Raw genomic sequence first — 25,214 nt, 5'->3', positions numbered from 1 at the left:
ATATCGTCATGACAATTGATATGATCTTTTACAAAAGTCATAAACTCATCATCGGCAACAGTGGTATGTATACTGATAGCGGTTTTGAGGAACTATCAGTGACAGGCGATGTATACATACACTTATTATTAAAGCCTTTAACATAAGACCAAAAGGATTTTGCATTCTTAATTTTACTCTGCAAAAGTATGTCACTCTTAAAGGTCACATGCAACGTAAAACACAACTTTGCAGATTCTGATACCTTTCGGTACGGACATACCGAAACAAATCGTCAAAAATGCAAATTCAACTTATAAAGTTGAAAAATAACGGGATGAAAAAAACGCGCGAAATCGGAGTTCAAATGTTTCACTAATTTTCCCCAGACTTTTCTGGGGAAAACGGGTTTCAACAGCTGGGCTGCGCTCATAGCACGTGCGCAAGTAAATAGGTTCGCGCAGCTTGGAAGCGGGTTGTCGGGTGAATACTCGGTGAAGGCTTTGGTGTGAGCTATTTTTCTAATGTTTTGTTCTGTTTTGATATCTCACAGGCGCGAACTCTTTATATGTTATGACAGTAAATTAACTGTTTATATAATTTCATTTGTCTATTTCAGCACACGTTCTTCTTACCGAGACACTTTCTCAGTTCGATACTTAAAAGCAATGTCATTATTTAGCATTGACAGAATTTCTAACTGTGATATAGATATGTCGTTGTCACAGACAAAACTCAATGTCTTGTTTTATTGACACCTGTGTGTCTGCCTGCCCGTCTGCTAATGACAATATTCAATACACAGCTGCTATCACTGACCACATGCAATTTGAACTTAACACCAATCAGGCTATACACCATAAACACAATGCATTGATTTATGGCCCGAGTTCGGTCTCTGTCACATTATGTAATTACACAGACAGGCAGGGGTGATACTTGAACACATGACATGACATGTTATGATGTCTGTTGATTGCAAAATGTTATACACAAAAAATTAGCATGTATTTACAAAACCCAACATCTCTCTCTATATATATACACACAATTAGCCGTGAAGGCATCTGCAAATGAACCAGCCGTTACACTTGAGTGCACATCCACCCGCTCTGACTGGGTTCGGTATCCCGGCTGCTTCGTTTCTTGGGAAGTAAACCGAAGTACACAATTTTGCACTTTCGATTTGCGATTGTACGCTTATAATTTTGTTTATATATTTTTTCGTAACCAGCAATGTATATTATATGTCATGAATAAGTGATAATTGTGTTTTAATTATGTTTGATTTTTTGGTTGCATGTGACCTTTAACATTGGAATAATAAAGTTCTTTATGGTGGCGACACAACGCTCTAAATTTATTACGCGCTGTGTGAAACCGAGCCAGATATTCCAAAGTCTTCCTTTAGTCTGAATCTGTCAAAAAGGTTATATTTATCTCGTTTTAACTGCTCGAAGTCTTCATAAAACTACGCAGCACTCACGGGACGCTTAGCAGGGCTACTGTTAATACTGGGTGTCATACCACAACTCTGTGCTGGTGTCTCTATACACTTTATGAGTTCATGGACGGCCAGTGATATTATTGAAATGCTCGATAGGAATACTAACTAACCCATTTCCTAACTTCTGGTGAATAGTCTCTGCGAGTGCTGGACACCACGCTACTCTTGTTATAGGAGCGATGTTTATGGACTCTGGTGTATCCAAGTGGATGGTATTAGTACATGTATAGAGTTTCAGTTTACATATAACAGGGAAATGATCGGACTCTAGTCTAGTTGCAACACTAAAGTCTGTAACAGAAGTCGGTGAGGTGACGTGAAATTGGGTTTAACGTCGGACAATATTTTCATGCGTGCGTGCGTGCGTGCGTGCGTGCGTGACTGATTATCTGATAACTCTGATATCTCTGACAGATGCTATTTTCACACTTCGTTTCCTTCCAGGTTGGTTTCGCGCGACCCAGTTTTTTGAGACAGTCGGTTTGATCGCCATTGCCGCAGCAGCTGTCCTTCTGTTCCTGTCAATCTTCGTGCAGGCGTTCAAGGACAAGAAAATCATCACAATCATCAACGCCTTAGCCTGCTTCGGTGCATGTACGTCTTTATATTTCAAAACCTACTGATCCTCACGAACATATTTATTCAATTATTAAGTGGAGTGTTTCTAAAGATCAACTACTTCAGATTGCATAATGCGAGTGAGAACGGATGGTGGCCTATAGTTGCATCCCTTTGTAGTAGCAGATACCTGTGCTTGTAGGTTCGAATCACAGTTAGCATTGATTATGCTTCTTGGTGGTGAACACTTGGTCTCACTGCGAGCATTTCTCGCCCCAAACCTGGGCACGCCGTCATGTAACTGTTCAAACCAGCCTCGTTAACATTATCCTGGGTATCAGGATATAAGGGGTTATGGGCAAATATACACCCATGGTGTGAGGCTGTAGTACCAATGAAAGGCTGATGCTTGAAGGCTGTAGAGTCACATCGACTTAAACGATGTATCGAGTTAAGAGATTATCACTGTGCATGCAGTTGTTTCTCCTCATCATTAAGATGTAAGTATTTACAGTCCACCACCAAGTTGAAGTCGACACAACCGACAAATGTCTAGAAAGAATACGCAGATACGAAACTTTTACTTCGAAGTTCGACATAAATGTTTTTTTTATTACATTTGTATATTTCCAGGTGGAACAATCATCATCGGCGCGATCATCTACGGCAGTCAGGATGACGTGATAGACATTCTTAGCTGGGCTTTCGCGCTGTGCTTTGTGGGGGCAATAATGGAGGGCGTGGCAGGTGCATTAATCATAGTGGGAACGTTCGCTGCCAGAAGAACATTATAAGTTGTTCACTGGTCACGACGGGGACATGGGTTGATGTACCCTCGATAGTTGTTTATTTTCCCTGAGCCCGAAGGTACATTAACCCATGGGACCCGAGGGACCAGTGAACAACATAGTTATTTTACCGAACACCTCAATGTTAATTTTGAACTGTTTGAATCACGGGTATCGGATCGTACATTTCAGCCAACCTGTGTGAATCAAACTATTCGAATCTTGCATGTTGCTGTTTTTACTGGAAATCCAATTAAACTTATTCCTAAAACTCTCAAAATTTCTGGTCATACTATATATATTAAGATGATTTAGTATGACCAGAAGTTATTGAGAATTTTAGGAATATGCTTAATTGGATTTCTAGTATAAACAACCTTGACCAGCTATCAAGTGCTTGGTTTCATTCAAGAGAAACATCTCCGTTAATCCGTTTTCATGAGTTTGTGAAGAGTTATCCCCCTTTGTTTACTTTCTAGGAGACAACATTGTCAGTGATCCTCAGTATGGATGATTTAGAGAAGAGGAAGTTGATTTTAGAGTATTATAACAAGGACATGAGCCAGCTAAAGTGATTTCAAGTAGAACAGGCATCCCTTTGTCCACTGTTTATCGTGTTTTGAAAAATATTGCAAATGGATATGGCGCAGGTAGGCCCAGGAAATTGAGGCGCAGGTAGGCCCAGAAAATTGACTGTCGGTGACAGGAGACGGCTTGGTATTCTTGTTTCTAAAAACAAACGAAGGAGTTTAGAAAACTTAAGGCTGGATATGATTGATAGAGGAACTGTGGCTGTCTGTAAGGAGACAATTAGAACTGAGCTGCATGCAATGGGTTGGCAGAAAAGTCGAGTAATTCCATCACCGATCATGATACCTGAACAAAAGGAGCAAAGGTTGAACTGGTGCTTCGTCATAGAAATTTTAACTGGGACAATGTGATTTTCTCAGATGAAAGTTCTGTGTGGCTGTTTCCTTATACATGTACACTGAAATTCTGGACCAAACAAACTGAAAAACCTTTGTATCAGCGCCCGAAGTACAGTCCGAAATTTAACGTGTGGGGTGGAATATCTGTGTTAGGGGCAACGCCCCTCTGTGTATTTGAAGGGAATATGAACAGTGAGTTGAACACAGATATTCCCGAGGGACATTTACTTCCATCTGCTCACGTGTTCTATGGACATTTTTGGATTTTCCAGCAGGACAACGACCCAAAACATCGTTTAAAGCATTCACAGGCCTGGTTTTGGACCCAAAATATGATTGGCCAAGCTATAACCCTGACCTAAATCCAGTAGAAAATGTGTGGGACTTATGAAGGAAAGTGTCAATAAGAAAAATCTGACAAATATAGCTGAAATGAAAGAAGAGGTGGTCCGATATTGGGACAGCATGGACCACGACTTTCTAACTTCTTTGATCAGTAGTATGCCCGGCCACATTGAAGCCTGCATTGCTGCCCATGGTGACTTGACAAAATACTAACTGTTCACCTGTCTTTGAATCTGGAGTTATGTTCTGCTAATATTCACATTTAAAACAAAGTTACGTGAACGTTGATGACATTTGGATTGGTGCAATCAATTTGCTGACACTACAATAGTTTGAGAATGAATATCAAATCGTCCCATAGTTTTCCTCGAATGGTTACCCTCCCATAGTTCAAAAAGAGCAGTGACCCTCCCATAATACAGGATTTGCAAAAAATTCTTTTGTGAGAAATTCCCGAGAGAACTTACACCAGGAAATGTGCTCCGTGTTCTTAACTATCTTCAACACATTACAACATTAGATTGTATCATGGTTGACATAAAGTTTATTATCAAAGTCAGAATGTCAGCGACAAGACAACGTCGTCCTTCAGAACCAGTTTTAAATCACGTTCATTTCTCGAAGCAGTGCCGTCATCACTCTCGTTGGTCCTGGTCAATGCAGATGCAGTTGCTGTCGATGGTGCCGTTACTGACTCTGTAGGTCTAATTGCTGTCGACACAGCCGGGCATGCAATTTTACTGGATTTCCTCTGAATGACTCCATCAACACGGACTTCCATCTCTGCTGAGGTCCTCTGCAATGAAGCAGTGAATTATTGCATTATAGGTTATGGAAATGGTTTCTTTGGTGTGTTTCATCCGTGTACTAAAATGTATCAATCTAAACTGAAATATGATGTTATAAGATGTATAAAAATTCCAAAAATGGTACGTATGTAATTTTTTCCTGTTTTTAATCCAATAACACATTTCAGTAACTCTTCATCCACTTACACAACATGGCCCTCATCTATCGATCACCAGATATCTTTATATTACGGAAAAGCACACAATACAAACAAAGTACGAATGTATCAACTACTCATGCCTTGTAGCTTCGGATTGCCAGAGACTTGTGCCCTGCCCTCTCAGCTATCAGCTGTTCATCTAGGCCAGAATCATACAGACGTGTTGCAGTAGTCGCCCTCAGTGAATGGTTTGAATAAAATCCACTAAATCCTGCCATTTTACAAAGTCGTCCGACAGTGCCTCTTAAAGGGTGCACTCCAACTGGAAAATAAGCATACTATACATCTTCTCGAATAAACTTCAGGGGCCTCAAGTAAAATGCGGTGCATGTTCCGTCTTTAGGTCTTAAAACATGACATTTTCCAATGTAATTTGAAGATCGATAAGCTCGCTGCCGACTACAGGACATGTAAACAAAATGGCTTCTGCCTTTTGACTTGATATTTAATATCAAACATATTCTCACAAGCTTACAACTGCTATCTACAAAAATGCTTAATTATGTTTCAGTTGAGTGTGCAAACAATGCAATATATAAGATCATTTAATAAAACAGTGAAAGTCGATAAAATAAATGTGTACATAGTGAACTAAAAAAAAAGCTAATCGAACGGTGTTCGAACTCCGCGCACTGCATGCGTCATATTATGACGTCATACGATTGTTAGCGATACAGTTTCTCGGCAGGGCGTTTGGCGGTTACCCTGGCAGCGGGTAATATTGTTTCCAGTTGTCACCCTCCTGGAAAACGTGTTAAAGCGTCACTGACCAATGAAATTACAGTATTTTACTTAAAATTATATTATTCTGCCAAATTCATTGATAACTTACCTGAGTGACATGTACTTTTTCATAAAGCCGGACAATACACCTCTCTGGAGGCTCCAAATGCTGGGAAACGTTGACACATTTTCTTTCACACTTTCGGTGTTTTAAGCCACCTCTGTTAGTTTTGGATACATCCTCCATGTATTTCAGACGTTTAGATCCATCTACACTTACTGTTATTTCGAACTGTGAGTTTGAACCTGTTCTGAGGGACCTGTGCTCATCGCCTGCTCTAAGAGCACAATTGAGGCCAATTAGATACACCATAGTATCCAACAGCTGTTGTGGGGTACGCTCCCCAAGGATCTCTTTCTCCCACAAAATGTCCTCCTGGTCTACACTGATCACTTCAGCCTGCCTTTTCTCTATTCCAATTCCCTGTCTTGCCAGCAATTTCATTCTTGCATCTAACACAGACCTTAATCCCTGAAAGAACGGAGACTCGAAAAATTTAACTGCGTGCCATTTCTCCTGATGAAATACTGTAGGGAAGAGACAATTTGGTAAAGCGTATTTCCGCGATATTCCTCGCCCTTCTGATTTCTGACCTCAGTTATGAAAAACATCAAGGTTTTATTTACCTCCAATTCTTTCTGAGCCAGTGACACAATGTCAGGGTTTAAAACCATATCTATCTGCCCCTCTTCTGCCGTTCTTTCACCCAAGTGCATTTAAATCACAGTCAGAATTTAATAACATCTCAAAATCTGAATTAACGTCCACCTCGAAAGTGTCTGTGAAACTATGTTGTGTAACAAACACATCGATGTCGGAATCATGCTCACTCATACTGACAGCTCCACTGAGTCCAACGTCGTTCATGAAAACACGTCATGATGCACGTGCATATATATACCCACAGCCCTCCCATAGTTGAGCACGTTTATTAAGGTGTTTTAACGACTTGTTTGGCCATGGCTATGTACAACTAGAACAACCCTCCATTAGTTTCGCACGTGAATATCACTAGAACAAATGTTTGAGGCATTCACTTGATCGAACTTTGTTTTTAGTAAGAGAAAGTCCGCAACCTCGCTATTATTTTCGCACGTGAAGCTTCACGTGCGAAAATACTAGCGAGGTTTCTGGCATTCTCCTATGCTTAGTACGTGAGTAATGAGTGAAAAAAATATAAAAAATTAGAATAATAAAATCTCAGTAATTCCTGGTTGTACTGTAATAGTCGGAATAATGGGTTGGTGTTTCATGTGCCATAAACATGAGATACATGAAACACAATCCCAATATAACGAACGCTGATATTTCATTTTACTAGGGGTGAAACTGTACGGTCTAACCACGGTACGGTAAGTATTGGGCTACAAGGCCTTCGGTTCGGTTCGGTCCGTTTCGGCTCGGTATATGAGATATGATGATAATGCAGAAAATTGACAACAAGAGCCAAACCTTACATTGTTTATTAACATGGATAAAAGAATAACCATAACCTTTGTTATTTTGAATGAACAAAACTGTCATTATATGAATAGATAGAAATGACGGTACTAAAACCGAAAATACCGATTGTTTTGACTGCATTATGGTATACCGAACCGAAGGCAAAATACCGCTGTTATACCAATACCGTGGTGTACCGTTTCACCCCTACATTTTACCCTCATTAACGTTTATGAACATTTTTTATAGAGGTTAGAAGGTTTATTGAGGGAAAAATTATCCTTTAAAATCGTGTTTGGTAGGCAGGCTGTTATTATAATAATAAATAAATCTGACCAGGATAAAAAGACACCAGGACACGTTAAGGATACGTGCAGGGGAAACTTCAAGATCTATATATTCTATTTAGGAATCCTCAGATTCTAATGGTTCTCTATAATGTCAACATCGGTTAAGGATCTAGTTAATAGCATGGCACGTGAAAAGGTACGACTCTTGAATTGTCTCAAGATATTTATGACTTCGGGGGATCATTAAATGTATCTTTTATTTACTGTAACTCTTATACATAATTTTTATAGATTACTATGTTATATCCAGACATATCCGTTTAGACAGTTTGTCCATCAAAGCAACTACTAAGGTATTAATATCTTCATTTTATATCCTCGTTATGTTAAAACTTAAAACCATACACGTACGGAGAGGTGTATTTAACATATAAAATGTATTTTAGGATTATAGATGTAGCTCTCTTAAATTGTCTTAAACTGCGGTATTCTTGAAGAACCCTGTGTTGTATAAATTGTTTGTCCAGTTGTCTACACTCAGATGTCACCTGACTCCAATGTCACGCGGGGTGGGGGTGACATTGTTGCTTCTCGTGCATCTTAGGGTAACGCAGCATATTATCTGTGTAGGTCCTTGTGCTATCAAAACAGTGGAAGCATCACCAGCAGATTTGACAGTGATGTAGGCGTGATCACACAAACTGCCACCAGGAATATAAATAATTACACAAAATATCGGAAGGCGCACGTAAAATCTACAAATCATTATCATATCACTCTCGGCGAGGCTGTCCCGTGTTAATCCAGACTTAATTTGAAACTCAGGGGACAGAATGATAGGCACTGATTATACCTGGTCCACATTCGTAACAACTGTTCAGTGTTACAGCTCTCTCCCATCTCCGTGGGTGGCCCAGACGGCTAAGGCCCCGAAAGTCCTTGTTTAGTGTTATATCCTGTCGGCACGCCAGAACCCTATGATCGTGGATTTGAATGTGATCCGAGTTCCAGTCTCTGATTTGGTTTAAGGTTTCCATACATATTACTAGACCCTTAGTGTTTAAGCACATTCCACTTTGCAACTAGCCTTAGCCCTGTTAACACAGCAACACGTATATGTGACACGTCATAGATTATGGATAGTTTAAACTTAAAGAGGTAGTCTTCTGAAAACAGGAATCTAAGTTGTTCAGATTAACATTTTAATGCTTGAATAAAATTCATGCAATACAAATAAATAAATAATCCGTAAATGGGTTATGTATGATTACAGGTGTCAGTGGGTACGAGAGATACGTTTTGTTAAGTAAATGCGACAAAACCCTTTCCACAGTCATAAGAAATTTCTGCTTAAAGCAGAGTCGATTGTACAACTGTGAACAGATCATGAGCATGAGCCTAGTGGTTAAGGCGCTCGCTTGTCACGTCGAAGACCCGGGTTCGATTCCCCACATGGTCACAATGTATGAAGCCCGTTTCTTAAATATTGCAAAAGCGGGGTAAAACTAAACTCACTCAATCGTACAGAACGAACAGATTTCGGTTAATTGCTGGATTTGTAAAATAGGATTAGAGCCAACCCGGCTTCGACAGATATATGTTTCATTATATCTAGCTTAGAAAGTGGTTTTCAGACAATTAACATCAGTTCTATCTCCACAAATTAAAAAGGTTTTCAGTTCCATACTGTTCTATGTCCCCTAACTAATCGACCCGTGAAGATCCGGGCTAGAATAGGTCTTCAGCAACCCATGTGCTTGCCATAAAAAGGTGACTATCTTGTCGTAAGAGGCGACTAACGGGATCGGGTGGTCAGTTTCGCTGACTTGGTTGACACATGTCATCGGTTCCCAATTGCGCAGATCGATGCTCATGCTGTTGATCACTGGATTGTCAGGTCCAGACTCGATTATTTACAGACCGCCGCCATATAGCTGGAATATTGCTGAGTGCGGCGTAAAACTAAACTCACTCACTCACTCCCCTAACTAATCAAAACGGTCGATTTGGTCACATGACTTCGAAATACGACAATGTGGACCTGAACTTTCGTCGGATGTCACATGGAAATTGTCACTTTTTTTATTGTAACTCTTGTTTTCTCGAATGGATGAAAGTGTGCAATAAGTGATAATTAACCCTTGACATCCCAATATATTAATTTGAAATGTAACAATTGATAATTGTGGAGTAAAGGCACTATTGAAGTTTAACATGGAGATAGAATACTCTGGTTCTAAGAGTATGTCATGTTTTCCTACTATGTTTGTTGGACATAGAACGTTTTTCAATATCACATTTTCATCTTTTCAGTGTTCCTGATGCAGTGAAATGTTACCAAGGTTACCTGAGGAAATCATCATTGACATTCTAAGCTATGTACCTTTCAAAGAATTACTATTGAATGTGTGCCAATATCTGCATCATCTTATCCTGAATTCACAAAATATTTGGAAAGACACAGAATTCTATGGCCTGAAATTAATATTTAAACAGCTGCATGGTCTTCTCTCTCGGTCCCATTACTTTTGGTATTTGCAGATACCTTTTACGGAAGTTGAAGGCCCAGTGTCCGTCACTTATTATATTTTCATAACAGGATTTCTTCAAGCTGGAAAACTATGATGGTTAAACATAAGAGAGATGAACGTTTCTACTCTTGGATTTCTACTCTTGGAGTTTGCCCAACCTTGAACTGTTAAATGATGAACACTGCAAATATCTATGGTATGAGGATTTTATCATCATCAAAGCATGTGAAAACCTGGAACATCTGAATGTGAGCTTCACTCATGTCAGTCCGAACAACTTAACAGAAATATTTCAAAAGACAAAGAGCTGTTTCAATTTGGAAGCATTTGGAGTCAAATTCAAATTTGATAACTGCATTGAATTGTTAAGCATTGCTTATTTCTATTCCCTGACATTTTTTGGCCTGAGTCTGGACGATTCCTTCAGTGAAGCGGACTTTAATTACTATATTGAACAGAAATTTGTTGATTGCCAATAGAGAATACAAAACTGGGTCATGTCTGAAATTCTTGAACTGGATCAAGTTCTAGCGTTGGTAACAGAACATGAAGATCATGATTCTGATGATAATGATAATGTTTATAAGGTACAACCGGTCATTAATATGGGCAGTGATGGCAATGCAGTGTCTTCTGATCAGACCAAGAATGCATGTGATCCATCAATCCAAACAACAGAAATTCACGATTCTCACATTGTTGAAGTTTTGACTCAACACATAAATGAATCAAATCCTGCAGATCATGAAGAGTTGATTTAGCCCTCAAGATCCCGACAACGTTTTACTTGCCCCAGAGCGAATATATCAAGCTTCTTTTACCGCAGAAAACTTGCTGTGTACAACCTTACGGCACATAGTACGATAGGACCTACTGCATACTGTGCAGTTTGGCTTGAGAAACTTGCAGGAAAAGGAACCAATGAAATAGCAAGTGCTCTTTGTGCTATTCTTGCTGAACTCAGTCGTGTCTCAGTGCGTCCTCAAGAACAGGATATGAGGAGGATGTCGTCTCCACCTAGAGGAGCTTGTGCTGAAAACTGGCCGACAGTCAAACCCTGTTCCACAAAACATGAAATGCCCAAGGATAAAGCTGCAGAACTCAGATCTATGTTGAAATTCATAACCTCAACAGATCTCATAAGATTAACTCATTCAAGAACATGTTTGATGTTCATGCTTTAGGGACATGTCTGATATGTCTTGTAACTCAATGGTAAAGTATTTTAAACCTGTTTCAAGTTTTGAAGTTGTTTAAGAGATTGTTTGTTTTTGATACCACAAAACTGAGTGTCTTTACTTAAACAATACAACAGTGGTCCATGACATCTATTTGTGTCTGATGTGTTTAGTGAGTGCATTGTTCTAGTTCCATACAGCAAAGTACTTTATACCTGTTCCAAGTTTTGAAACTTTTAAGAGATTATTTGATGTTGATTTATTAGGGATATGCTCTTATCATAAACACATGGCTACATCCAATTAATCAATAAGATGATAATCAGCACATCCAGTCTGAATTATATATTACAATCTAAGTTTGATTCTCAATATCAATATTTTAACTTTGCTGCACTAGTTCGTGTTCATAATTGTTTGACGATTGCTAAATGTTCCCTGTTCACCGAGTTCTTATATATTCCCATATGATTAAAGGAAATCACCATAAAATATCAATGACCAGCATACCTTTGGTTTGAAATAGCAAAATTACATGTCGGTTGGAAGCCTATGCACTCATACATGGACATCAGACAAATAGCATTACTGAAAGTGTTTTGTTTGAAGGTATTTTCCTAAACATTTGTCTTATTTCTGCTTTTTTAAAATAAGAAAATTCAAAATATTAAGATATATACGTACATTTTCGGAGTTATTTCAGTATTTTATGGGTATAGGACACTTTGGAACTGAACAAAACAGCGTTTGATTTTAGATATTTGTTCTATCTACAAACACAATTTTCTTATTTATAGGTTAAATCTAAATTTTGGATCATTAAATCATGCTTCTATAGTTTCAGAATGACAACATGCACCTACATGCAAAGTTCCAAACAGTTGCCTTGGGAAATAGTCATTTTACACATACAATCTTCAATCTTTGGGACTCCGTATCTCGAAACCAAGTTTTGGTGAGATAGAACACTCTGGTTCTCAGGCGACGATTAGTGAACACCTTTATTTCGGGAAGAAGCTATAGCTGACAAAATACAAGCCATAACAAAAGGCGACTGTTCTTCAGAACACAGTTTTATCAACAGAAATGTGCATACAGTAATCATACATGGGAATGACATCATATGACAGGTCTTCTAATACACATTTTGGAGTAGTCTTATGGTTAATGTTTTCGACAGTAGCCCCAAAGGCCAGGTTTGTTATCCGACGTCAATACAATACTTTTCCCTATTTAAGAGAATCGTCAATAATGCCAGCCTAAATACTCGGAGAGATGAGGTGCAGAATGTTAAGCCAAGTTTTATTCTTTTCCTTCACTGGTTTCACCCTATAGAGAGTGAAGTGAATCTGGAGGGAAGCAGTCTCCATAAACATGCGTCAAATCTTGCGCCAATCAGTTGTAAGCTTTCTACATCATTTTGACTTAATTATTCACGAACGTTCAGTCGGAAATGTCCACCATAGGGTACAGAAACCGCAACAAAACACAAACATACCTGTGACAGAGAACAATTGTGTTTTGTATGAAAAACCATGACGCATAGAAACATCGGGATGTACAATATATAACCATTAATTTAATGAATAAATGAATAAAAAATAACCATGCAATTTTAATGTGGTTTTAACACATCTGTAAGGGATATGATCATGTACCTACTATCACCCCTAACACACAACCTACTTCTATAAGGGATACAATTAACGTACATACTCTCACCCCTAACAAACCACCTACTTCTGTAAGGGATATAATTAAGCTAATTACTCTCACCCCTAATAAACCACATACTTCTGTAAGGGATATAAATAAAGTACTTACTCGAACCCCAAACAAACCACCTACTTCTAAAAGGGATATAAATAACGTACTTACTCTCACCCCTAACAAACCACCTACTTCTCTAAGGGGTGTGATGACGTATTTACTCTCACCCCTAACAAACCACCAACTTGTATAAGGGATACAATTAACGGACTTTCTGGCATCCCTAACAAACCACCTCCTTCTATAAGGGATATCATTAAAGGTCACATGCAAGTTAAAACACAACTTTGCAGATTCTGATACCTTTCGGTATGGACTTACCGAAACAAATCGTCAAAAATGCAAATTCAACTTACAAAGTTGAAAAATAACGCGATGAAAAAAAACGCGCGAAATCGGAGCTCAAACGTTTCACTAAATTTCCCCAGACTTTCCCGGGGAAAACGGGTTTCAACAGCTGGGCTGCGCTCATAGCATGTGCGCAGTGAAGTAGGTTCGCGCAGCTTGGAAGCGGGTTGTCCGGTGAATACTCGGTGAAGGCTTTGGTGTGAGCTATTTTTCTAATGTTTTGTTGATATCTCACAGGCGTGAGCTTTTTATATGTTATGACAGTAAATTAACTGTTTATATAATTTCATGTGTCTATTTCACCACACGTTCTTCTTACCGAGTCAATTCTCAGTTCGATACTTAAAAGCAATATCATTATTTAGCATTGACAGAATTTCTAACTGTGATATAGATATGTCGTTGTCACAGACAAAACTCAATGACTTGTTTTATTGACACCTGTGTGTCTGCCTGCCTGTCTGCTAATGACAATATTCAATATACAGCTGCTATCACTGACCACATGCAATTTGAACTTAACACCAATCAGGCTATACACCATAAACACAATGCATTGATTTATGGCCCGAGTTCGGTCTCTGTCACATTATGTAATTACACAGACAGGCAGGGGTGATACTTGAACACATGACATGTTATGATGTCTGTTGATTGCAAAATGTTATACACAAAAAATGAGCAGGTATTTACAAAACCCAACATCTCTATATATACACACACAATAAGCCGTGAGGGCATCTGCAAATGAACCAGCCGTTACACTTGAGTGCACATCCACCCGCTCTGACTGGGTTCGGTATCCCGGCTGCTTCGTTTCTTGGGAAGTAAACCGAACTACACAATATTGCACTTTTGATTTGCGATTGTACGCTTATAATTTTGTTTATATGTTTTTTCATAACCAGCAATGTATATTATATGTCATGAATAAGTGATAATTGTGTTTTATTTATGTTTGATTTTTTGGTTGCATGTGACCTTTAACGTACCTAATTTCACCCCTAACAAACGACCTACTTCTAAAAGGGGTGTGATTAACGTACTTACTCTCACCCCTACCAAACCACCTACTTCTCTAAGGGGTGTGTTTTACGTACTTACACTCACACCTAACAAACCACTAACTTGCATAAGGGATATAATTAACGTACTTACTCTCACCCCTAACAAACCACCTACTTCTATAAGGGATATCATTAACGTACCTAATCTCACCCCAAACAAACCACCTAATTCTATGAGGCGTGTGCTTAACGTACATACTCTCACCCCTAACAAACCACAAACTTGCATAAGGGATATAATTAACGTACTTACTCTCACCCCTAACAAACCACCTTCTTCTAAAAGGGATATAATTAACGTACATACTCTCACCCCTAACAAACCACCTACTTCTGTAAGGGATATAATTAACGAACACATTCTCACCCCTAACAAACTACCAACTTCTATGAGGGATATAATTAACGGACCTACTCTCACCCCTAACAAACCGCATACTTCTGTAAGTGATATAAATAAAGTACTTATTCTCACCCCTAACAAACCACCTACTTCTATAAGGGGTGTGATGACGTACTTACTCTCACCCCTAAGAAACCACCAACTTGTATAAGGGATACAATTAACGTACTTACTCTCACCCTAATAAACCACATACTTCTGTAAGGGGTGTGATTAACGTACATACTCTCACCCCTAACAAACCACCAACTTGAATAAGGGATACAATTAACGTACTTACTCTCACCCCTAATAAACCACCTTCTTCTGTAAGGGATATAATTAACGAACACACTCTCACCCCTAACAAACCGCCAACTTCTATGAGGGATATAATTAACGGACTTACTCTCACCCCTAACAAACAACCTACTTCTTTAAGGGATATAATTAACGTACTTACTCTCACCCCTAACAAACCACCTACTTCTATAAGGGGTGTGATTAACGTACCTAATCTCACCCCTAATAAACCACCCTATACTATAAGGGGTGTAATTAACGTACTTACTCTCACCCCTAACAAACCACCTACTTCTGTAAGGGGTGTGATTAACGTACTTACTCTCACCCCTAACAAACCGCCTACTTCTGTAAGGAGTGTGATTAACGTTTTTACCTCACCCCTAACAAACCACCAACTCCTATAAGGGATATAATTAAGATACTTAATCTCACCACCAACAAACCACCTACTTCTATAAGGAGTGTGAGTAACGTACGTACTCTCACCCCTGACAAACCACAAACTTGTATAAGGGATATAATTAACGTACTTACTCTCACCTCTAACAAACCACCTACTTCTATAGGGGATATAATTAACGGACTTACTCTCACCCCTAACAAACAACCTACTTCTTTAAGGGATATAATTAACGTACTTACTCTCACCCCTAACAAACCACCTACTTCTATAAGGGGTGTGATTAACATACCTAAACTCACCCCTAATAAACCACCCTATACTATAAGGGGTGTAATTAACGTACTTACTCTCACCACCAACAAACCACCTACTTCTATAAGTAGTGTGAGTAACGTACGTACTCTCACCCCTAACAAACCACCTACTTTTATAAGGGATAGAATTAACGTACTTACCATCACCCCTAACAAACCACCTGGAGATTATCAAATCTTGGGCAGGAAAGCCAACCTGGATGCAAGCGGGAATTTGAACTAGATCAGCATCCTTTTGTGTTTGAATCTTGTCAATCACGGGAAAAGAAGATCCCTAATATACTTTGCAAGTTAGCGATTAGTTTATGCAAGTAAAGGAAGTTGTTCTGGGAAAATAAGCGCTGAACACTTTCATAGTTAATGTTACGAATGATGTGATTGGTGTCATCAGAAAGGTGAGTGAGTGAGTGAGCAATATTCCAGCTATACTGGGGCAGTTTGTAAACCATCGAGTCTGTATCAAACAATCCAGTGGTCAACATTATGAGCATCGATCTACGCAATTGGGATACGATGACATGTGTCAACCAAGTCAGTTGAATGTTCAACAATCCCGCGAGATGAATGATGGCAAAATCGACAAAAACGATTATCCTGGTCTCGTACAACACTGCATTGCGAAATGGGTCGCGACTGGGACATTGAAAGTTTGCTGCGTCAGTCTACTCTGCAATGTAATCAAATCAAACAACCGGAACATTTAGGAGATATTTAAATTGAAAAGTGGGTGTTAGCCATTGGTTAAAATATGGTTTGACGTCATTTTTTTCAAACTTACTGAATGCGGCTCACACACCCCACAGCACCCGGCGCTGAATGAATGGCTCGTAAAACTGAATAGTGTCGTGTGGTTGTTGCGCAACAGCTCAGCGACTCGAGATTCCGGCTGGAGAGACAACCATGGCTGACCTGTCAAGCACATCTATTTGGGTTAAAGTGTGTCTAGTCCTCATTCCTTTGGGCGGACTGTTTCATTTGATAGGTTTCGCATCACCGTATTGGGTCAACGATGGAACAAACAACAGTGGACTCTGGCGATTGTGTACTAATACAGTCTGCATTGACTTTCTTCATCCAGGAATCACGCTGCAGGGTAAGTACCGCATATCAATCCAGCCACATACAACAAATACATTAACCCCGCCTTTGTTGCATATTCAGAGGAGATAATCTCTCGCCAACGTCCTTATCTTCTTAGCTATGTGTGTTGTTTGATACCCCTTCTGTTTGATCGTTTCGTCTATGAATTGAACATAACAGTTTGTATAGCTTTGTGGCACTACATTGTTTGCAATGACGTGAATGTACCACTTCTTTACAGAAGAAATTTCTGCAAAATTTCATTTTTCTTTCAGAAATTTATGGCAAAAATTATTTTTAACTGTAAAAATACACTTGCAAAATATATTTTTCACAAATATCACTATACATGTATTAATTACTTCTGAAAGATCACTCAGCGGCCGTTTTGTATTAAATCTGCTTTTGTGTTGAAATGTTGGACGCCATTTGACAGTATGAGATATCCCTATTGACTGAAAGGTGAGGGGATAATATTTTAACTGACAACAAATCATTTCATACAGTCACATAGATTCAAAAGCCAAACAAGCTAAAAAGAAAAAAACCCCACAAAATTGTCTTGCATACTTGTAGTAGTGTCCTGAAATTCATAGCAGTTGTATGTTTGACGGTTAAAATACATTAGAGGATAGCAGACAAACGTTCAGGTCACAGCTGAGAGTTTTTCAGATGGATTCCAACCCAGGAGTTGTTGATCACAGAGACCTTTATCAGGAACTTACAAGTTGTTGTCCACTGGATGTTGAAGCATTGGTGGATCAAATGATGATTCATACAAGTTAGTGTGGGTGAGTGAGTTTAGTTTTACGCCGCTTTTAACATTATTCCAGCAATATCGCGGCGGGTGTCACCAGAAATGAGCTTCACACATTGTACCCAAGTGGGCAATCGGGACGGGAAAACAGTGATTGGCAGAGCAAAAACAGGGAATATCTTTATCATCTTATCACTGTCCAAGTGAAATGATTCACAGTATTTAAGAAATTATAGTAGTTGTTGGGTACATGTTCAAAATATGGTTTTGCTGGCCCTTTATTTATCAGCAACCAGTATATGAACTAGATTGGTTAGTTGAGTTATTTTAGAGATAGAGTGTATCGCAAATGGAGTGGAGAGTAAATACCAAGGGTTGTGCAATATATTCAAAAAAGTGCACGTGATTCCCATACTTCAATAAGACCTGAATTCCTGAGAGCGGGGTGTGCACTCCAGACCTTCCCTCTACAACTAAGAAACATGAAAGACAAACATTGAGCTGTAATATATTCAGCAAGAATTCCGGGCTTACATGACGCACCTGTTTATAACAGTCGTTGATGAATTAACGCTACAGTGGGATAATGCGACAAGTCGCGGAATTTCGGCCATATGTCGCATTGTTGGTATGACTCGCGTGGAATAATATTTTTCTATTCATCCAGATGAAATGACGGGTTGTTTTGGTTAATTTGGCCTCTTTTTGCTTGTTTTTTGAGAGGGCGAGATCTCGACAATACAACGCGACAATGTCCTTTCTAGGATTCCATAGTGCGACAATTTTCATTTCAGATATGATACAACGGCAGTGTTTATCCAACATCATTCTGTGAAAATGCAAATCTTGAAAATTCCTTTCACGACGTAAGGCTGAATAACAATCACGTCTTGACAGTTTGCAATCGGAGATGTTTCGTAACGAAATATACAAATTACAGATAGGCAAAATATCTATATAGAGATATTAGACAATCCTGCCGAAATGTATTAAGTTTATTAGCAGCTTAAATTCCTTCCTGTCTGAATTTATTATCACGGCTCAGCATATATATACCATCAAGAATGGCATAACTCGTTATCATCAAGTTCTAAAACTTATCCATGTTCTCTTTTCAAGTGTCATCTATCTATGGAACCATATCTAAGTGTTATTAACGTTAGTAAATTTCGCATTGCACTCGCACAGTTTCGCTGTGGTTCCCATCAATTAAATATTGAGACAGGTAGATACACAAATAAACCAAGACATCACAGGTTATGTAACATGTGCGACAATGGATATATAGAAAACGAGTATCATTTCCTTTTAGTGTGTACTGCATACAGTTCTTTGCGCACACTATATATTCCTGCCAAGTTTTACACATACCCTTCTTTGTCAAACTACAATATATTAATGACCTCCAACAATACCTTTGTTATCAGAAATATAGCAATGTCTGTCTACTATGCTGAGAGGCACCGCCAATCATATATGGCTGCAAACATGTAATATTTGTATTATGGGCCGATGGTCTACATACACTCTGCGAATAAAGAATTGAGAATTTAAGTGAGTGAGTATGGTTTTACGCCGCTTTTAGCAATATTCCAGCAATATCACGGCGGGGGGCACCAGAAATGGGTTTCACACATTGTACCCATGTGGGGAATCGAACCCGGGTCTTCAGCGTGACGAGCCAAGGCTTTAACCACTAAACTACCCCACCGCCCCCTGAGTATATGGGTGTGCTATCAAGAATACAGCCCTTCTGAAACTCCGGGCAATGCAGAAGGCTGCAACGTTGAGGAGTCTTCGGCGTGACGGGCGAAATGTATTGTGATATGACTAATCCGGACTGCTTTATAATCCTGACAAATGAGTCGTTCCTAGGCCAGTTTATTATTGACAGATTCCACTTTACATAATGTGAGACTCAGCTATGTCAATACAAGACAAGGTGTACCCTTCAAATGAGTGCATGAGATACGAGGGCTCTCCCCTAAACACACAAGGTTCTGTCAGGTTATAAATCGGGACAAATGCCTCATATCCTTTTGTGTGCTACACGTCTACAAAATATAAATCTGCTTCTGTGTAGGAGAAGAGCTTCGCTTTTGTAAATATAGTGAAACTCACCTCCAGCTGAAAGTGAATCACATAATTTACAAACTTTAAGTCATTCTTTTGTCATGTTTTGCCAGCGGCCAGTCTGAACGAACAAGTTGTGATTTGAAGTACGGAATTTTCTTATCGACATTTACTTGCATTTAAGGAGCAGACCTTTTCCACAGCGAATGTATGGATATATGCATTTCAGAAAAAAATGATAAATATTTATTTGAAAAATACTGCACGATTTACTACATAACTGAAACTACTTTGATATAAAATCGTGCTGCGGCGGTGAATGATACATCACTAGCACCTGAGATGAATCAAACCCTTATTTGGACTCTTTTGTGAATTGGTCAATGTAGTTCAATCATGTTCAGCGTAAATAAAAATATGTTTCTTCTGTTAGTTCTACGTGTGTCCGCTGTGCACCTTGTGCAACTAACTTCCTTCAGTTAACTTACTAGTCTCCGTTTATATATTTACATCCTCAGTCAGACTCACTGTGTCTGTCTGTCTGTCTGTCTGTCTTCATAGAAGGTGTACGGTAGCCTTGTGCAAGAAACGTTCGCTCGTTCCGACGAAGACCCGGTTCGATTCCTCATATGGGTTCAATGTCTGAAGCCCAATTCGGGCGTCCCCCGAGCACTGTTAAATGTGACATAAGACATGCCGTGACTATCCCTAACTCAGTCGAGATGTTTAAATTTCAACTTCTCAGAAACATCACATATTGAAAGATGCATTTAAGGAACACATAGCGTGTATCGCCTTGAATTACCCACTTCTAATTACCCAGCAAAGACCTGAGACTAAATTAGATTTCGCAGAATATAATACAGGTTGTACATATCTGCAGGGTTTAAAAAAATCTAACTTGGTTGTAGAGAATAGCATGGTTGTTGACTATAACCACATATCCCACGAATTCCCACGATTCAACTGGGCAGCCTTCTTATTGATAGTCAGTCGTGTTGAAAAAAAGCGAACATGTAGCGATTCGCTGAACTATCGTATCTGTTCATACACGTATCCATGCCATTTGTTGCAACATATTTTCCCCCATAGTATTACACAACAACGCTCCACTGTGTGCCTCTTCGTCTTGTGTACCTTCGTCATTGGGTTTCCCGGCTGAGATGCTCAGGTGCATCGATTATACCACAGGCCATGCAGCGCCTACTCAATCCTATGCTCTATAGGCTTCTGGGGACGATAATAAACACGATATTGTTTGGAAGGCATACACACGCTGTTTAAACTTGCTTTCCTTTCACCTGCAAGGACTAAATATGTAGCTTGCTGAGACAACAGAAAGAAATATGATTTTAGAAATGTTATACATATACTATATTCAGGAATGCTAAACAACCTATATTCAGGAATGTTAAACATACTTTATAAAGGAACGTTATAATATATTCAGGAATGTTATATATGCAATATAAAAGAAAAGTCATACAATATGAAGGAGTGAGTGAGTGGGTGAGTGAGTTAATATTTAACGTCACATCGGCACTATCTCAGCCGTATCATGACGAAAACAATTTATACAATAAAAAGTGAAAACATTTTGAAGATTAAAACCTGTCTACGATGGACAGTAAAAATACTAGAAAATCACAGATATAATATAAAACTAGCGAGCAAAGCTAAAATAGTTCAAGTAAAGAAGACAATACAGTCTAAAACACGGGCTATAGATCGCCAAAAACTGAAGGTAGATCACCATACTAGGAACCATTGGGACTTACATTACTTTGCTACCTGCATGGACCCAAGCTGGATTTACATCATCCCTTCAGCCGCTGGCGATTGGAGGAAATTTTAGCCAACAGTTAAAATAACCAAAATACTACTTTTAAAATGTGGTAAATTTATATTTTACTTTGAAAGTTTTTGGGACTTACGTACCCTCTCAGGAGGACAATAATTTTACAATACTCTAACCCCCTTTGAGGGTACAGCCACTAACAATCTAAGTTACTAATCTAAACTAGCAATCTTTCATATATAGCTATTTACAAAGCACATTAATCAGAATTCATTAAATAAATCAATCTCTTTTAAAAAACCAATGATTAAATGAAAATTAACATTTGTAAAAAGATCCTTGACTGTTTTTACATTGAAATATTTATCCCTTACGATGGAGAATTCAACACAGTCAAGCAGGACATGCTTGACCGTGGTTCTCTCATCACAAGGGATACAAAACGGAGGATCTTCACCTTTTAACACGTATTTATGAGTATAACGCGTATGGTCAATGCGACATCGTCGTATAATGACCTCCTCAAATCTGGACTGACAACCCAAGTAGGTGTAACCAATATAAGGTTTTATTTCATGTAATCTATTGATACCTGCCTGGGGGTCCCACTTCTTCTGCATCAGATCACGGATGTAGGCTCCAATCCTAGCCAACAGAGGACGATGTCGCATTGGCCAGTAGCAAGATCATTATATAATTCGATTATTTCAATTAAAAGTGGATGGTTGCAAGATAGATTTTTGATAGCCTGAAGGCAAGAAAGAGAGTCAGAAAAGATTATATATTGTTTGTGTTTAGGATGTCTCTTAAATATATCGTTTGCTTCTGCTGTAAAAATAGAGCTGTTATCAGGTATTCTAGAAGATATTGTTCTGGATCCAATGGCAGTGGCACATGCAACCGCGCCAACATCCTTGGACCTATCTGTAAATAAGGATTTGTAAGTATTATATTTAGTTTTTAATTGACTTAATTCTTGCTTATATTGTAATTCATTAGTTTCTGATTTTTTAAATGTTGTCAGTGTTAGGTCGACTTGTGGCTTCACCAGCTGCCAAGGAGGAGAATAAAGAAGACGGGAAGGAGATATATTTTCCAGCTTAATGCCAGCAACAGTAATGAATGGTTTAACTCTGAGCCCAAGAGGCAGAACAAGAGAAGATTTCTTGTTGTATAAATCCTCGTACATGGGATTGAAGACGCAGTTATATGCATGGTTTGATTCGTTAGAGTATAGTTTTGTAATATATTGTAGTGATAATTATATACGATGTTGTGTAAGAGATGGCTCATCTGCCTCGACGTAGAGACTGTTAACAGGAGAAGTTCTAAAAGATCCAAGACAAAGTCTTAGACCTTGGTGGTGGCTTTTGCAGGCTCCGCCATTTACGATGGAGCTCTAATCAAGTTATCTGTACAGTTGGAGGAGGGTCTTCTGATCCACTCCCCATTTGGAATTTGAAACTACCTTTAGTAAATCCAGTGCCTTCGGGTATTTAGTCTTTAACTGTTTTATGTGCAGTAGAAAGGTCAAGTGTTGATCAAAAACAATACCAAGAAACTTGGCCTCTTTCACAACTTTGATAGGAGCTCCATCCAGTACTAAATCTGGGTCCTTATGTGGCTTTTATTTTCTGCAAAAATGAATGCAGTTGATCTTGGCTTTTGAAAATTTAAAACCATTTTCAAGACACCATTTATGAATCTTATTTAAACACAACTGCAACTGCCTTTCAATAGTATTCATGTTTTTACCACGACAAGAAATATTAAAATCATCCACAAAAAGTGATCCACCAATCGAATCATTTAAAACCTTTGATAAACTGTTGACTGTTTACGCTAAACAAGGTAACAGACAAAATGCTTTCTTGTGGGACACCCTGATCTTGATTGTAATGGTCAGACAGGGTAGAGCCCACTCGGACTTGAAATTGTCTGTCTTCTAAAAACTGAGATATAAATTGGGGTAAACGACCCCTCAAGCCAAAGTCATGGAGATCTTTTAGAATTCCATACTTCCATGTCGTATCATATGCCTTTTCAAGGTCGAAGAAAATTGATACAGCATGCTGTTTATTTAAGATGGAATTTTTAATAAAACATTCTAAACGTACCAAATGATCAATGGTACTTCGATTTTTGCGGAAACCACATTGAATGTTAGTGATGAGGTTGTTGGTTTCCAGGTACCAAACTAAACGATTATTAAACATACGTTCCATAGTTTTGCAAACACAGCTAGTAAGTGATATTGGTCGGTAGTTAGAGGGATCAGAATGATCCCGACCCGGTTTAGGGAAAGGAATGATAATACCATTTCGCCATGATGAGGGAAAATGACCAGATATCCATATATTATCAAAGATATTCAACAATGTTTCTAACGACGATTCAGTTTGGAGCTCATGAATGGAAAAGAATTCATTATAGTCCTCCCCGTTGTCTGAATTAAAGTTAAGTTTCTTTTTTTCTTGTTGGTCTTTAAATGTCTTAAAGGCAGGTAAATAATTAGACGAAGAGGAATGTTTAGCAACCGTTTCACTAATTTTATTGGCAATATCAGATGTTTCAGTTAGAATAGTAATACCCTCCTTGAGATAGTGAACAGTACACTTTGATCCCTTACCTTTAATTTTCAGTACCATATTCCAAACCTTAGAAATTGGTGTTCGTGAGTTGATTTTAGAAACATAGTTTTGCCATGACTGTCGTTTATGTTGCTTAAATGTGCTACGAGCCGTGGCATTAGAAATTTTAAATTGATTCAAATTATGGACAGTTGGATGGCGACGAAAATATGTTTCCGCCTTTTTTCTATCCCTTCTAGCTTGTTTGCAATCAATGTTAAACCATGGTTTATGAATGTGTGAGACTGTAGAGGATTTTGGAATACATTCATCTGCAATAATATTTAATTCATCAGAAAAGGTTTGAATAGGATCAATAACATTTAGGAATAAGTTGGGTTGCAATGTTTCAGTGCATAAGGTATAAAATAGAGACCAATCAGCTTTTGTAAAGTTCCACCTTGATGAGGGTGGAGTGTCACTTGGATGTACAGTTGATAAAACAGTAGGAACATGGTTGCTGCCACAAAGGTCATCATGGACCGACCATACAAATTCATTTAATAAGTTTGAGTCTGTAAGGCAAAGATCTATTGAAGAATAACTTCCAGTTCCAGGATGCAGATAAGTATGGGAATTATCGTTGAATAGACATAAATCATTATTGGAGATGAAATCTTCAAGTATTTTTCCTTTAGTATTTATAACTGTACCACCCCAAAGTGGGTTGTGGCCGTTTAAGTCACATGCAATAATACAGCGTTTAGGGAGTTGCTCATACAACTCTTGAAGATCTGATTGCTGAAGAAATGAAGAGGTTGGAAAATAAAGAGAACATAAAGTGAAGACAAAATTCAAAGTAAGCCTGACTGCAACTGCTTGTAGAGGGGTATTAAGTGAGAAAGGACTATGGATTATACCCTGCTTCACAATAGTTGAAGATCCTCCAGTAGGTTTATGACCAGGAGGGGAGAAATGATGATATGAACTATACCGTCGTAAGTC

The 25,214-nt window shown here is 38.6% G+C and overlaps 1 protein-coding gene across 2 annotated transcripts in view; it reads left to right on the top strand.

The window, feature by feature from the left end:
• Window positions 1-25,214, top strand: part of LOC124291078 — a 72,446-nt gene that overhangs the window by 43,140 nt on the left and 4,092 nt on the right. The window contains exons 1-3 of one of the 2 annotated variants that reach the window (XM_046727986.1): window positions 6,750-6,757; window positions 13,597-13,604; window positions 16,824-17,024. The exons of the other annotated variant lie outside the window; for it this stretch is intronic. Coding sequence (XP_046583942.1) covers window positions 16,832-17,024 — 193 coding nt within the window. The 5' untranslated portion in view covers window positions 6,750-6,757; window positions 13,597-13,604; window positions 16,824-16,831. Of the gene's footprint in view, window positions 1-6,749; window positions 6,758-13,596; window positions 13,605-16,823; window positions 17,025-25,214 lie in introns of those variants that run through there. 2 annotated transcript variants of the gene reach the window in all.

Source organism: Haliotis rubra, unplaced genomic scaffold (assembly GCF_003918875.1).
Source record: "Haliotis rubra isolate DU_JTF1 unplaced genomic scaffold, ASM391887v1 Scf480, whole genome shotgun sequence".
Taxonomy (NCBI): Eukaryota; Metazoa; Mollusca; class Gastropoda; order Lepetellida; family Haliotidae; genus Haliotis; species Haliotis rubra.
Note: the sequence above shows the minus strand (reverse complement) of the source record. Positions and strands in the feature narration are given on the sequence as shown.